This window comes from Gymnogyps californianus, unplaced genomic scaffold, assembly GCF_018139145.2.
Source record: "Gymnogyps californianus isolate 813 unplaced genomic scaffold, ASM1813914v2 HiC_scaffold_60, whole genome shotgun sequence".
In the NCBI taxonomy this organism is placed as follows: Eukaryota; Metazoa; Chordata; class Aves; order Accipitriformes; family Cathartidae; genus Gymnogyps; species Gymnogyps californianus.
Genome location: NW_026114453.1, coordinates 317,714 through 331,414, shown reverse-complemented (window position 1 = coordinate 331,414; position 13,701 = coordinate 317,714). Strand labels below are relative to the sequence as shown.

Below are 13,701 nucleotides of genomic sequence, written 5' to 3'. Positions count from 1 at the left end.
CATGGCACAATAATCAGAGTATCCTTAGGATCTAATGTGGCATCCTGTCTTAATATCACACTACATCTCTGCAGCGCTCACACTACAACCATGCAGAGTGAAAGTTATCTGAGTATACAGGCTCCACTAAGGATATGGCTGTGACTAAACCTGATCAAATTCAAGGCATTATTCTGCACATCACAGTGAAGTATGTTACTAGAAAAATGGGCATAAGTTCCTACGGCAAGGCAACACAAACTCTGTAAGTTAGCTGTTTATTACACTCTACTAATGCTCTTTGACCCTTAATTCTTGTTTTGAATGATTAAACCTCAAATTTGACCTATCATGTTTAAATACATATATAGACAGAAGTCACCATGTGGAATGTTACAGATATTGTTACAGTGAAATGTAGTAAGGTTATTTATGAACGTTTGGTTGGTTTAAATGTTAGGAGTGATATCAGTCCTGGTCTAACAATCTGCTATAGTAAAAACAAAGCATATTGGACTCTGCCTTTTGACTCCTATGAAAATATCCTATGGTGTATGAAATAATTTATGGACAGAACTTCTACATGTATGTCATCATTGTTTTTTTAAATGAATCTGAATCAGATGGTTTCTTTATCTGCCTTTCAGAAAAGACGACGGCGGATTGACCGAAGCATGATTGGGGAGCCAACAAACTTTGTTCACACAGCTCATGTAGGATCAGGAGACCTATTCAGTGGAATGAACTCGGTAAGTATGAGTGGATGAAGAATATTTCATCTTTGATACAATATGGGAACATGACTATTGTGGCTGAAGCAATTAGTTGAAGGAGTGGTTCTCAACTGAGTTATAAGAGTTTCTGTAAAGCTGAAAAACAACCTGCTAGTGTCTTAATTACAAGCCTTAACCACTTGCGTTCAAGATTATGGAATATCATATTAAAAATTCCTATGTTTATTGACAATACAAAGTACATTTTTAATAAATTGTACAAGGTATATGTAGAGTACTTCTTAAATTTATTCCAATAACATGTATGAACTAAAATAGAGGTATATTTTAAAATATACTAGAGTATTTCAGAAAAAAATCCTTTTAAAGTATCTTATAATTCCGATTAGATTTCTTAATTTTTTTAAAAAATGTTGTTTATATAAAACTCTGTAACTTTCCTTAGTTTATGGTTCACACAAATATTCTTATTATGTGTACTTATTGAGATTCTCACTATTTGCAATGTGAATTATTTCCAGAGCAAGCAACGCTGATGTCACAAATGGGGTTTTGTGGCTTCCTGTAGATGATAGGAACTATAAGTATTTTTATACCTTTGAAAGTGAAAAACAGAGGCTAGGAGTGATGGGTTAGCCTTTGCCAACAGCCAAACTCCCACCTAGCCACTCACTCACTCCCCCTCCTCAGTGGGACAGGGGGAGAAAATACGATGAGAAAGCTCATGGGTTGACATAAAGACGGGACATCACTTATCAATTACTGTCATGGGAAAAACAGACTCAACTTGGGGAAAATTAATTTAATTTATTGCCAATTAAAAAAGATTCAGATAGTGAGAAACAAAAAGACAAACATTAAACCAACAAATTTTCTCCCCCCTTTCCCAGGCTCAACTTCATTCCTCCTTGACCTGCCCCGACGAGCTCTGTGTGTGTGAGGGGGGTTTTATGGTCAGTACATAGTGGTTTCTCTCTGCTGCTCCTTCCTTTTCACAGAATCATAGAATGCTTTGGGTTGGAAGGGACCTTCAAAGATCATCTAGACCAACCCCTCTGTCATGGGCAGGGACATCTTTCACTAGATCAGATTGCTCAAAGCCCCGTGCAACCTGACCTCGAACACTTCCAATGATGGGGCATCCACAACTTCTCTGGGCAACCTGTTCCAGTGTCTCACCACCCCTATTGTAAAATTTTTTTCCCTATGTTCAATCTAAATTTACCCTCTTTCAGTTTAAAACCCTTGCCCCTTGTCCTGTCACTACAGGCTTTGGTAAAAAGTCTCTCTCCATCTTTCTTATAAGCCCCCTTTAAGTATTGAAAGGCCACAATAAGGTCTCCCCGGAGCCTTCTCTTCTCCAGGCTGAACAACCCCAACTCTCTCAGCCTGTCCTCATAGGAGAGGTGTTCCAGCCCTCTGATCATTTTTGTGGCCCTCCTCTGGACCCGCTCCAACAGGTCCATGTCTTTCTTGTGCTGGGGACCCCAGAGCTGGATGCAGTACTCCAGGTGGGGTCTCACAGGAGCAGAGTAGAGGGGGAGTCCTTCTCTGCAGGACTGGTCTCAATCCCTTCATCCCCCAGCCTGTGTTGGTACCGGGGGTTGCCCCGACCCAGGTGCAGGACCTTGCACTTGGCCTTGAACTTCATGAGGTTTGCACAGGCCCACTTCTCCAGTCTGTCAAGGTCCCTCTGGATGGCATCCCTTCCCCCTAATGAATCAACTGCACCACCCAGCTTGGTGTCATCTGCATACTTGCTGAGGACACTGTCTATGTCATTAATGAAGATATTAAACAGTACCAGTCCCAATACGGACCCCTGAGGGACACCACTCGTTACTGGTTTCCATTTGGACAGTGAGCTGTTGACTGTAACTCTTTGGATGTGGCCATCCAGCCAATTCCTTATGGATCTAATAGTCCATCTGTCAAATCCATCTCTCTCCAATTTAGAGGCAAGAATGTTGTGGGGGACCATGTCAAAGGCCTTACAGAAGTTCAGATAGAGGGCATCAGTTGCTCTTCCCTTGTCCACTGATGCAGTCACTCCATCGTAGAAGGCCACTAGATTAGTCAGGCATGAATTGCCCTTGGTGAAGCCTTCTTGGCTGCCTTCAGTCACCTCCCTGTCTTCCATATGCTTCGACATGTCTTCCAGGAGGATCTGCTCCATGATTTTCCCAGGCACGGAGGTGAGGCTGACTGGTTGGTCATTCCTAGGTTCCGCCTTTTTAAAAATGGGTGTGATATTCCCTTTTCTCCAGTCACTGGGGACTTCACCTGACCGCCATGACTTTTCAAATATGATGGAGAGTGGCTTAGGAACTACATCTGCCAGTTCCCTCAGGACCCTGGGTCCCATGGACTTGTGTATGTTCAGGTTCCTCAGGTGGTCTCGAACCGGATCGTTTCCTACAATGGGAGGGACTTTGTTCCCCCAGTCCCTGCCTTGAGGTTCAGGGACTTGAGAGATGTGAGAACAGTGATTGCCAGTGAAAACGGAGGAAAAAAATCGTTGAGTACCTCAGCCTTCTCCATGTCCCTTGTTGCTAGATCTCCTGTCTTCTTTATCGGAGGGGGGTGGGGGTGGTGTACGTTTTCTTTAGTCTTCCTTTTCTGACCAACGCACCTGTAGAAGCCCTTCTTATGGTTCTTCACATCCCTTGCCAAATTCAGCTCCAGCTGTGCCTTAGCTTTCCTGATCCCATCCCTACACACCCGGGCAGCATCCCTATATTCTTCCCAGGATGCGTGTCCCTGCTTCCACTGCCTATGCATTTCCTTCTTGCGCTTCGGCTCGACCAGAAGGTCCTTACTCAGCCATGCCGGTCTCCTGCCTTCCTTGCCTGATTTCTTACGCGTGGGAATCGAGAGCTCTTGTGCTCCAAGAAAAACGTCCTTAAAGAGCTGCCAGCTCCCTTCTGCTCCTTCTGCACAGTGGCTTCCAACTCCTCCTGTTTGTTACCCGTGCATTGGTATAGAGGCACTTCAGTTGGGCTGTCGACCGTGTCACCTTTTTGGAGGATCAAGCCCCAATTCCTCTGTGGCATTTCTCAGGTGTTCCCCTGTTGGTTCCTAACGCATCAGCAGCCCCTGGCTCTTCTCTGTTGCTCAAAACTCCATCCCATCCCCCTGCTGAGTCTAGTTTAAAGCTCTGTTTGGTGTGGGTCCTCCACAGGCTGCAGGGAGTATCTGCTCTGGTGCCTGGAGCACCTCCTCCTTCTCTGACCTTGGTGTTCCCTCTGTTGTTTCTCACTCTTTTTGTTCCCTCCCCCTCTCTCTCCAACGGTTTTGCCCTTTCTTAAATATGTTTTCACAGAGGCGTCACCAACTTTGCTCATGGGCTCAGTTTTGGCCTGCAGTGGGGCTGTTGTGGAGCCTGCTGGAACTGGCTGTATCTGGCACAAGGCAGCCCCCCCGCCCCGCAGGGGTGGCCTCTTCTCACAGAGGCCACCTCTGCAGCCCCCCTGGCTACCAAAACCTTGCCACATATACCCAATACACTAAGATAGATATTGAAAGTGACCTTATGAGAATAGATTTATTTTGTACTACATATTTTCTGTGAAATGTCAATATATTTTTAAGGTCAGTAATACGCGATCTAAGAAAAGGGTGGCATATAAATAATGATGAAAAATACTTCTTGACCTTAATAATCCCCTTTAAAGGAAAAAAATTGTTTCTCCATGGCAAATTTTAGCAAAGGGGAAGACAGAGTTCTGTCAGGGGTATTAGAATAAAGAACAGACCTGTAAAGAAAAAAAGTCAGTTTTAATGTAGGCAAGTGAGGTCATTTGTAGCTTCCTAGAAACTAGTTTGATTTTTTACAGCTTATTGCGATCAGAAAAAAACCTTAGTAACTCAGTAGTCATTGGGGAAGGGCAAAGATGGGAAATCTGACATGGCAAAGATGGGAAATCTGACATGGCAAACAAAGTACCAGGTTTTCCCTGAAGCAACATTATGTTTTGGAAGTAATTTGTACTAAAACATCTGTAAGCAAGTTAAATTGACAAGCACAGTTTCAGCTTGATAAAATTAAATTAAAGCTAATTATATATTTAATGCAATATATTGCATTAATATTTAAAACTATGTGTAAATTGAAATAATGAAATGAGTGAGTGGTGTTCTTAAAATTTAAAAAATGCATGGCTTTTTGCTTTTTAGATATTTGCTGCCCTTCCTGTGAGAACCTTTCTCATTCTCACAGCTGAGCAGCCTCATGGGAGGCTTGTGTTGGTTGCCTGAAGCTTTACTCTCTCACCTCAGACTTTTTCCCCTACTTGCCCTCACCTTTGTCTTGCATAATACCCAACTCATCTCCAGATAGTAGATAAACATTATTATCTCTCTACATGGACTTTTTCTTTCATTTTAACACTCATAACTGGTTGTATCTCTTTCTCTTTTTTTCTTTTGGATAATGTGCTGCATCAATGACTAGAGTGATTTTTCTGAGCCCAGATAAGAAGAGACAATATGCAAAAAATAATCATTTTCTCTCTCTTTTTAGAATCACAAATCTCTACTTTTTCACATTTGCCTATTTTCCTGCCTCTTCCTTGGTGGCTCACTGTGGTAATATTTCATCCAGTCTCTGTGTTAATTCTTGACAGTGTAAATTCCAAGATCACAGTCGTCTTTTCATGCGTTTTTCTGCTGCTTAACTTCCTTTATAGTATGGACGTTATACTACTTCGTGAACTTACTTCTGCCTTCTCTCTTCTGAATACCTTAGGAAGACCTCCTGCAATTTCATTAGCTTTTTCCCATATAAATTTGGGAATAAATTCAGTATCTGCTCTGCACCTTTTTCATCAGCATTGTTATATATCCTCATGCTTCTGAGTACAGTAGTTTTCTGACTACTGAAATATTTTGGTTTTGTTTGCCTTCTCTGTAGAGAACCTTGCTATTTTGTCAAAGGTGAAATTATACAGTAGGAACCCTCTGTGCACTGTTCCCTTCTCATTCCCATCACCTTCTTTCTATTTTATCTTTGTATTCCATGGTGAAGTCTCTCACTTTTCTTTTTCTGCTTTATAATCCTCAATTTATCCTTTGATTTCATGTATTCCGTTCTTTTCTTAGTTTTTCTCTTGTTTACTTAGTTTTCTCTTGTTTACTCTCTCAAGGACCATCTTATTTCCTGATTTTAAAGGTGAGGGAAGAAATTAATTAGCTAGATATGCAACACAACAAATTGTATGATCTGTAATTGGTGTGATCCCTTCCAAAATTCTTGAATCCTTATCCTATCTAAATTAGACATAAAACAGAAAAGAACCTTTGTTATTATGTATCGTCATAGGGAAGGCAATGGTATCTTTGAAGAAAAAAAAAAAAGCATTTCATTGTGCTTGTTCTTGTATTTTAGACTGCCTAAAAAGGAGGGTGCTTCAGAAAGAGTGCCACCTTGTCAGCCCACAATTCTGTTAGACCTGCTTTTTGGTCAGTGTTTTTGACATTGTATGTATCCTACATAAATTTTCATATAGAAGATGGCCACTGAACTACTAATGTAGTTGAGCTTACATTTGCTGGAGTTTCTTTATTTTAGGTGCAACAGCCTCCGTATTTTAGGCTGATACTTCTTTACTTGCTAACACAAACATGCATATGGGGCAGCAGGCGAACCCCCTCCTTGCCCACCTCGCCTTCCCAGGTGCCTCTGTACAACAGGTATGAGGCTCTGGATGTGGAAGGCCAGTCAATGGATGATGTGGATGATGGTCCATCTCCACCAGAGGTGTTGCCAGGGTCAGAAAGGCCTACCCCCTGTATCACGACCACCTCCACGAGGAAGAAAAGATGGGTTATAGTTGTGGGTGACTCCCTTCTGAGGGGAACAGAGGGTCCAATATGCCGGACAGACCCTCCTCTTAGGGAAGTCTGCTGCCTCCCTGGGGCCCAAGTTAAGGACATCACTAGGAAACTTCCTAGCATGGTACGGCCCTCGGACTATTACCTATTATTGCTCTTCCATGTGGGTGGCGATGAAGCTGCAATGTGTAGTCCAAGGGCAATCAAAAGAGACTTCAGGGCCTTGGGATGGTTGGTAAGGGAATCTGGAGCACAGGTTATTTTTTCCTCTGTCCTTCCAGTTGCGGAAGAAACAGACAGACCCAGTCTATTAATACATGGCTCCGTGGCTGGTGTCACCGCCACAATTTTGGGTTTTTTGATAATGGGATGGCCTACACGGCACCAGGCTTGCTGGCGTCAGATGGGATTCACCTTTCTCAAAGGGGGAATGGGATCTTTGCTCACGAGCTGGCGGGGCTCATTGACAGAGCTTTAAACTAGACTTGAAGGGGGAGGGGGATAATATCAGGCTTGCCCGTGACAAGCTGTGGGATGACACGCCAAGGTTAGAGGGATGGGATGCTAGCGAGGGCCCTCAGCCTGTTGCTGTGAGACGTGCTGGGTACACTGCAGCACACCTGAAGTCTTACAAAGATGAGCCAGGGGCTCCTGAGGTAATAGGAGCCAAGAGGGAAACACCGGTGAAATACCTCAAAGGAATTAAGGGGTGTTCCTCTAAGAAGGTGACACAGCCAACAGCCCAGCCGAAGTGCCTCTACACCAATGCACGCAGCATGGGCAACAAACAGGAGGAGTTGGAAGCCACCATGCTGCTAGTAAGCTACGACCTAGTTGCCATTACTGAAACTTGGTGGGACGAATCCCATGACTGGAGTGGGGCTATCGATGGCTACAGGCTGTTCAGAAGGGACAGGCGAGGAAGGAGGGGCGGAGGGGTTGCCCTCTATGTCAAGAAATGGATAGATTGTGAAGAGCTGTCTCTGAAGAATAGCCACAAGCAGGTTGAAAGCTTATGGGTAAGAATTAGAGACCGATAAGAATTAGAGACCGAGGCAACAAAGGGAACCCTGTGGTTGGTGTTTACTACAGGCCGCCCAATCAAGGGGAGCCTATGGACGAAGCCTTCTTACTCCAGCTCCAGGAGGCATCGCGCTTGCAGGCTCTCATCCGGCTGGGGGACTTCAACCACCCCAACATCTGCTGGAAAAGTAGCACGGCGAGCTGTAGGCAGTCCAGGAGACTCCTGGAGTGCATCGAGGATAACTTCTTAAGCCAGGTAATAGACAGTCCTACCAGAGGGGGTGCAATACTGGACCTGATGGTCACCAATGCAAGTGACATCAAGACTGGAGGCATCCCGGGCTGCAGTGATCATGCATTGGTGGAGCTCGCAGTCCTGAGGGATATGGGTCAGGTGAAGAGTAAAGTCAGGACCCTGAATTTTAGGAAAGCAAACTTCCAGCTGTTCAAGGAGTTAGTCAATGGGACCCCCTGGGAAACTGCCCTCAGGGACAAGGGAGCAGAACAGAGCTGGCAGATCTTTAAGGATGCTTTCCATAGAGCGCAAGAGCTCTCGATCCCCAGGTGTAAGAAATCAGGAAAGAAAGGCAAGAGACCAGCATGGATGAGTCAAGACCTGCTGGTCAAACTAAAGGGCAAGAAGGAAATGCACAGGCAGTGGAAGCAGGGACAGGTATCCTGGGACGAGTACAGGGACGTTGCCCGGTTGTGTAGGGATGGGGTCAGGAAGGCCAAGGCGTGGCTGGAGCTGAACTTGGCAAGGGACACAAAGAATAATAAGAAGGGCTTCTATAGGTATGTCAGCCAGAAAAGGAAGGTCAAAGAAAGTGTATACCCCCCGATGAACAAGACTGGCAAACTGGTAACAACGGATGAGGAAAAGGCTGAGGTACTCAACAACTTTTTTGCCTCAGTCTTCACTGGCAACCTCTCTTCCCACACCTCTCGAGTGGATGGACCTCAAGGCAGGGACTGGGGGAGCAAAGTCCCTCCCACTGTAAGAGAACATCAGGTTCGAGACCACCTGAGGAACCTGAATATACATAAGTCTATGGGACCTGACGAGATGCATCCCAGAGTCCTGAGGGAATTGGCTGATGTAGCTGCCAAGCCACTCTCCATGATATCTGAAAAGTCATGGCAGTCACGTGAAGTCCCTGGAGACTGGAAAAAGGGAAACATTGCAGCCATTTTTAAAAAGGGTAGAAAGGAGGACTCTGGGAACTACCGACCTGTCAGCCTCACCTGGGAAGATCATGGAAGAGATCCTCCTAGAAGCTATGCTAAGGCACATGGAGGACAGGGAGGGGATTGGAGACAGCCAGCATGGCTTCACCAAGGGCAAGTCTTGCCTGACCAACCTAGTGGCCTTCTATGATGGAGTGACTACATCAGTGGACAAGGGAAGAGCTAAGGATGTCATCTATCTGGATGACTTCTGTAAGGCCTTTGACATGGTCCCCCACAACATCCTTCTCTCTTAATTGGAGAGATATGGATTAGATGGGTGGACTGTTTGGTGGATGAGGAATTGGTTGGATGGTCACATCCAGAGGGTAGTGGTCAATGGCTCAATGTCCAGATGGAGATCAGTGACAAGTGGTGTCCCTCAGGGGTCCATATTGGGACCAGTCCTGTTTAATATCTTCATCAATGACATAGTGGGATCGAGTGCACCCTCAGGAAGTTTGCAGATGACACCAAGCTGAGTGGTGCGGTTGACATGCCTGAGGGATGGGATGCCATCCAGAGGGACCTGGACAAGCTCGAGAAGTGGGCCCATGTGAACCTCATGAGGTTCAACAAGGCCAAGTGCAAGGTCTTGCGCCTGGGTCGGGGCAACCCCTGGTATCAATACAGGCTGGGGGATGAAGGGATTGAGAGCAGCCCTGCAGAGAAGGACTTGGGGGTACTGGTGGATGAAAAGCTGGACATGAGCCAGCAATGTGCGCTCGCAGTCCAGAAAGCCAACCATATCCTGGGGTGCATCAAAAGAAGCATGATCAGCAGGTCGAGGGAAGTGATTCTGCCCCTCTACTCTGCTCTGGTGAGACCCCACCTGGAGTACTGCATCCAGCTCTGGAGTCCTCAGCACAGGAAAGACATGGACCTGTTGGAACGGGCCCAGAGGAGGGCCACAAAAATGATCAGAGGGCTGGAACACCTCTCCTATGAGGAAAGGCTGAGAGAGCTGGGGTTGTTCACCCTAGAGGAGAGAAGGCTGCGGGGAGACCTTATTGTGGCCTTTCAATACTTAAAGGGGGCTTATAAGAAAGATGGGGACAAACTTTTTCATAGGGCCTGTTGCAATAGGACAAGGGGTAATGGTTTTAAACTAAAAGAGGGTAGATTTAGACTAGATATAAGGAAGAATTTCTTTACAATGAGGGTGGTGAAACACTGGAACAGGTTGCCCAGAGAGGTGATAGATGCCCCATCCCTGGAAACATTCAAGGTCAGGTTGGCCGGGGCTCTGAGCAACCTGATCTAGTTGAAGATGTCCCTGCTCATTGCAGGGGGGATTTGACTAGATGACCTTTAAAGGTCCCTTCCAACCCAAACTATTCTATGATTCTATGATATGTGAGACTCAGGTACCAGAGAGATTGTTTTAAACTTTAGAAGTACTCATGAAAATTTACTCTACCCTTGCAATTTGTGTTGATATAATGTTCCTTTTTCAAGTAATGTAGGTAAGTTGTCAGCTAGAAGGTGACATGCCCTGGAGATGTGTCTTTCTAGCTCTGTTTCACTAAAGGTAGGGGTCATTCACATGAAATTAATGGAGTCATTAAGTCATTCTTCTAAATACATTTTCCTGCAGATTATTTTCTGAAATAGGTTGATTACATTCAAACATCTTTTGTTCCAAAGGCCAACAGAAGATGCTGTGATCATCAGCTTGGTGAAATGTGGAAGTTTTTAAACTCTGCCCCATGAATGGGGTGGTACACTCCCTCCACATTTCCTTATTGTGTTTGTAGTCTCTGGTGTCAGACCCACTAGAGCATTGCATCTGAACACTTATCCATGAAGAAAAATTTGAACATAACATTGCTTTACTGCAGCTGTATTGCTTATTTGAATAAATCACCAAAGTAGAAGATGGTTTTACATTGTGCTGTTTGAGGATATAAAAAAGCTCAGAGATCTCTTGCACAGCACTGCAATATACTGTACCGTCAAAGACAAAGATCCTAAAACAGGTTCCTTTCACATTGGTTTGAGAAACAATGTGCAGGAGTTTTTCTGATTCATTGTTTGTGTGTGCTTTGCTTTGCTGTGGATGTCTGTTTAGAAGACACTATTTTTTTTTGTCTTTGCAGACAGGGAAAATATGCAAGCTACTTGAAGATATTTCTCCAACACTGTTTTAATACAGCTTTCTAGTGGTGTTTTGAGGTCTCTATGAAGGAGCATACCTGAAATAATTGCAAGTAGTGCCCTGCAGACATAGGCTTCTTACTGCAAGTGCAATTTCAGAAGCTGTAGCTTTAAGTACTTTGTGTTCATTGTGTACTTGTTATGTACACTCTGAGGTGTAAAGAGAAAAAGGCCAAACCTTTAAGATTGGAGCTATCTTCCTGCAGGCACTAGGAGATGATTATTTTGACTCATGCAGCACAAGCGCAAAAGAACTATGCAGTCTTTTCCTTTTTATTGATAAAGACAATGAAAGCCATGGGGGGGGTGTGGAGGGTGTTTTTTATGTATTTGTTTGCATCAGCTTAAAAATGCCTTCAAATAAAATAGTTTCAGAGAAGTTGATAGATTGAATATGGTTTAAAAAATAAATGCCACGCTGATTAAAGGAATAGTATCAGTCAAGGAAAAGTAAGTTCATGCCCTTAAACAAAAAACAAACAAAAAAATCTTCCACACACCAAAAGAACTCCTTTTTTTTAGAAAGCCCTATTTTAAATGTTCTGAAATTAGCCATACAGTTCAGTTACTATGCAGATATTTTATAAATTGACTATTGCATTTTTAATGTAATGGTGTTAACTTCACTGGTTTATCATACTTGGCAAAGAATGTTTTCCATATAACAAGCTAAATTACAGCTTGTCAGATAGAGTGGAGTTGGATACTGATAATATTTGATTAATTTTCTTGATTAATCAAGCAGCTCAATGAAAGCCTGAATCGGCCAGTTTTCTTTGGGATAGAGGAAAAACTTCTGCATCAGCACCAGTTCTTCCATGTCTCCTGCTGAGCTGCCTGCAGAAGTGAAAATTCCAGAAAGCCTACTCTGCGTATGTCCTCATGCAAAAGTAATGTAGCTTTAATGGTGAGAGAGCACTTGAAAAACAAAACAAAAAATAAAACCAAAAGCAAGAAGATGCCATAGTTCATTTCTGCCTGCCTGCCTTGTTTTCTCTGACCCCCTTTCCCTTCTGTCTCCAGGTGAGCTCAATTCAGAACCAAATGCAGTCCAAGGGAGGCTATGGAGGTGGCATATCTGCAAATGTTCAGATGCAGCTTGTAGACACTCAGGCAGGATAACCTTGGGGAAAGCTTTCCAGTAAGTATTACTGTCTGCTTTTTAGGCACTGGTAGAGTAGTGAGGAAGAACATCCTGCCACATATCATAATTAGCTCCCTATAAACAGCTGCGTCCTTATGATGCACAATTTTAAAATGCACTTCTGGGTAGAACATTCAATATTGTGTGAGCATGTTGATTTTTATTATGTAATGAACAAGACGTTAATAATTCAATCCTGACTGCAAATCTGTCCTTAAGCCTGTTTTATGTCTAAGATATTATTGTAGGCAAATCTTTGCAAGTGAACTTAGTTGTATACAAAATTTCAGAAGAATTTTGTGATATAATTAGGATACCATTTTTGCAACAGTTCCATTTAATTAAGCAAAATATGTGTGGTGTTAAATATGTTATGGTAGGAAAATCATCACTATCAAAATGTTCAAAACTCAGTTTAATGGGTGTTTTCTGTGTTACAGGTTTATGTGAGTTCCTGTATCTTCTTTCCTCTTTTGCCTTGGTGACTGCTTTGTGTTCATGATGAGAGAAATGATGGCTCATTGTTCACATTTTGTGATTACTCCAGTGAAAAGTTGCTGTTCTGCTCTGATGATGCCGTTTATGAGATTGGTCCTACCGTGCCTTTCACTGACATGCACACATTGGCCTCCTACCAGTACCATGGACATAGAGGTGTTTAGGATTGGTTTTAGCTGTTTGTTAAAGCAAATTAAAGCACCAACCTTAGCTTCCATCATCAATACCTAATGCACAGCATTCTGTTACTCTTTATTCTTTAAATATTTTCTCCAATCAAGTAATTTAGAAATGAGTAAGTTTACATTAATATTTTTAATCTCTCATTGTTCATATTCATTTTTGAAAGGCCTGGGCCCTGCAAGCACAAATTATTATTTCATACAAAATCAGCAGAATAGATGACCACATGCTTTGTGGAGTTGATTTGTATGGTGGCCTGTTTGGTGCCAGAAAAAAATTAAATTGCTTACTGCAGACTGATGATACTGTTGTTGGTGAAAAATTTAGTTGTGGCACGTGTCATGCCTGTTTCTGAAAAAGGACTTGTATCTTATCTGCTTCAGAGTTAGGTCTTTATTTTAAGTTTTATCCAACTGGTCTTGAAATAATAAAGAGAAAACTTGCATTCATAAGGCATTATAAATGTTCAGTATATTTATTTTGAAAGAGCTGACCTCAAGACTGTAAACCAGTGTAGTATCTAAGTATTGTGGAAGCGCTTTAGTCTATTTAAAAAATAAAATAATCATGTTTGGCTGCTTCTTTCTTTTTACAATTTTTCTTAATTTTAGTCTGTATGGTCATTTCCAGTAGCAGTATGTCAGACCGCCTGCAATATTAGCTGAAAATTTTAGTAGCCCTCTCTAAGTAGTTGGCAGTTTCTGTGTACTAAATATTTAGGGGCCATGGAAGTTGCTAAGAGCAACATACTAATCTGGCAGAACAGATGCCAGTGAAAACAACATACAGGGTGACTTTTTACAAAGTCAGCAAAAAGCCTTTTGCTCAGGTTCCAAAGCATGTTTCTCTTTCACACGTTGTGAAAATTGTATTTTGATATTGCACTGTTTTCGAATTATCTCTGTAAATCGTCCTTTTTCTCCT

The 13,701-nt window shown here is 43.1% G+C and overlaps 1 protein-coding gene across 1 annotated transcript in view; it reads left to right on the top strand.

Annotated features, from left to right (window-relative positions):
* LOC127029010 (CDC42 small effector protein 2) overlaps positions 1–13,389 on the top strand; it is a 39,201-nt gene extending 25,812 nt beyond the window's left edge. Inside the window, exons 2-4 of the mRNA XM_050914682.1 lie at positions 627–728; positions 11,976–12,093; positions 12,537–13,389. Of these exons, the coding sequence (XP_050770639.1) occupies positions 627–728; positions 11,976–12,074 (201 nt within the window). The 3' untranslated portion in view covers positions 12,075–12,093; positions 12,537–13,389. The remainder of the gene's footprint in view (positions 1–626; positions 729–11,975; positions 12,094–12,536) is intronic.
* Positions 13,390–13,701: the final 312 nt, after the last annotated feature.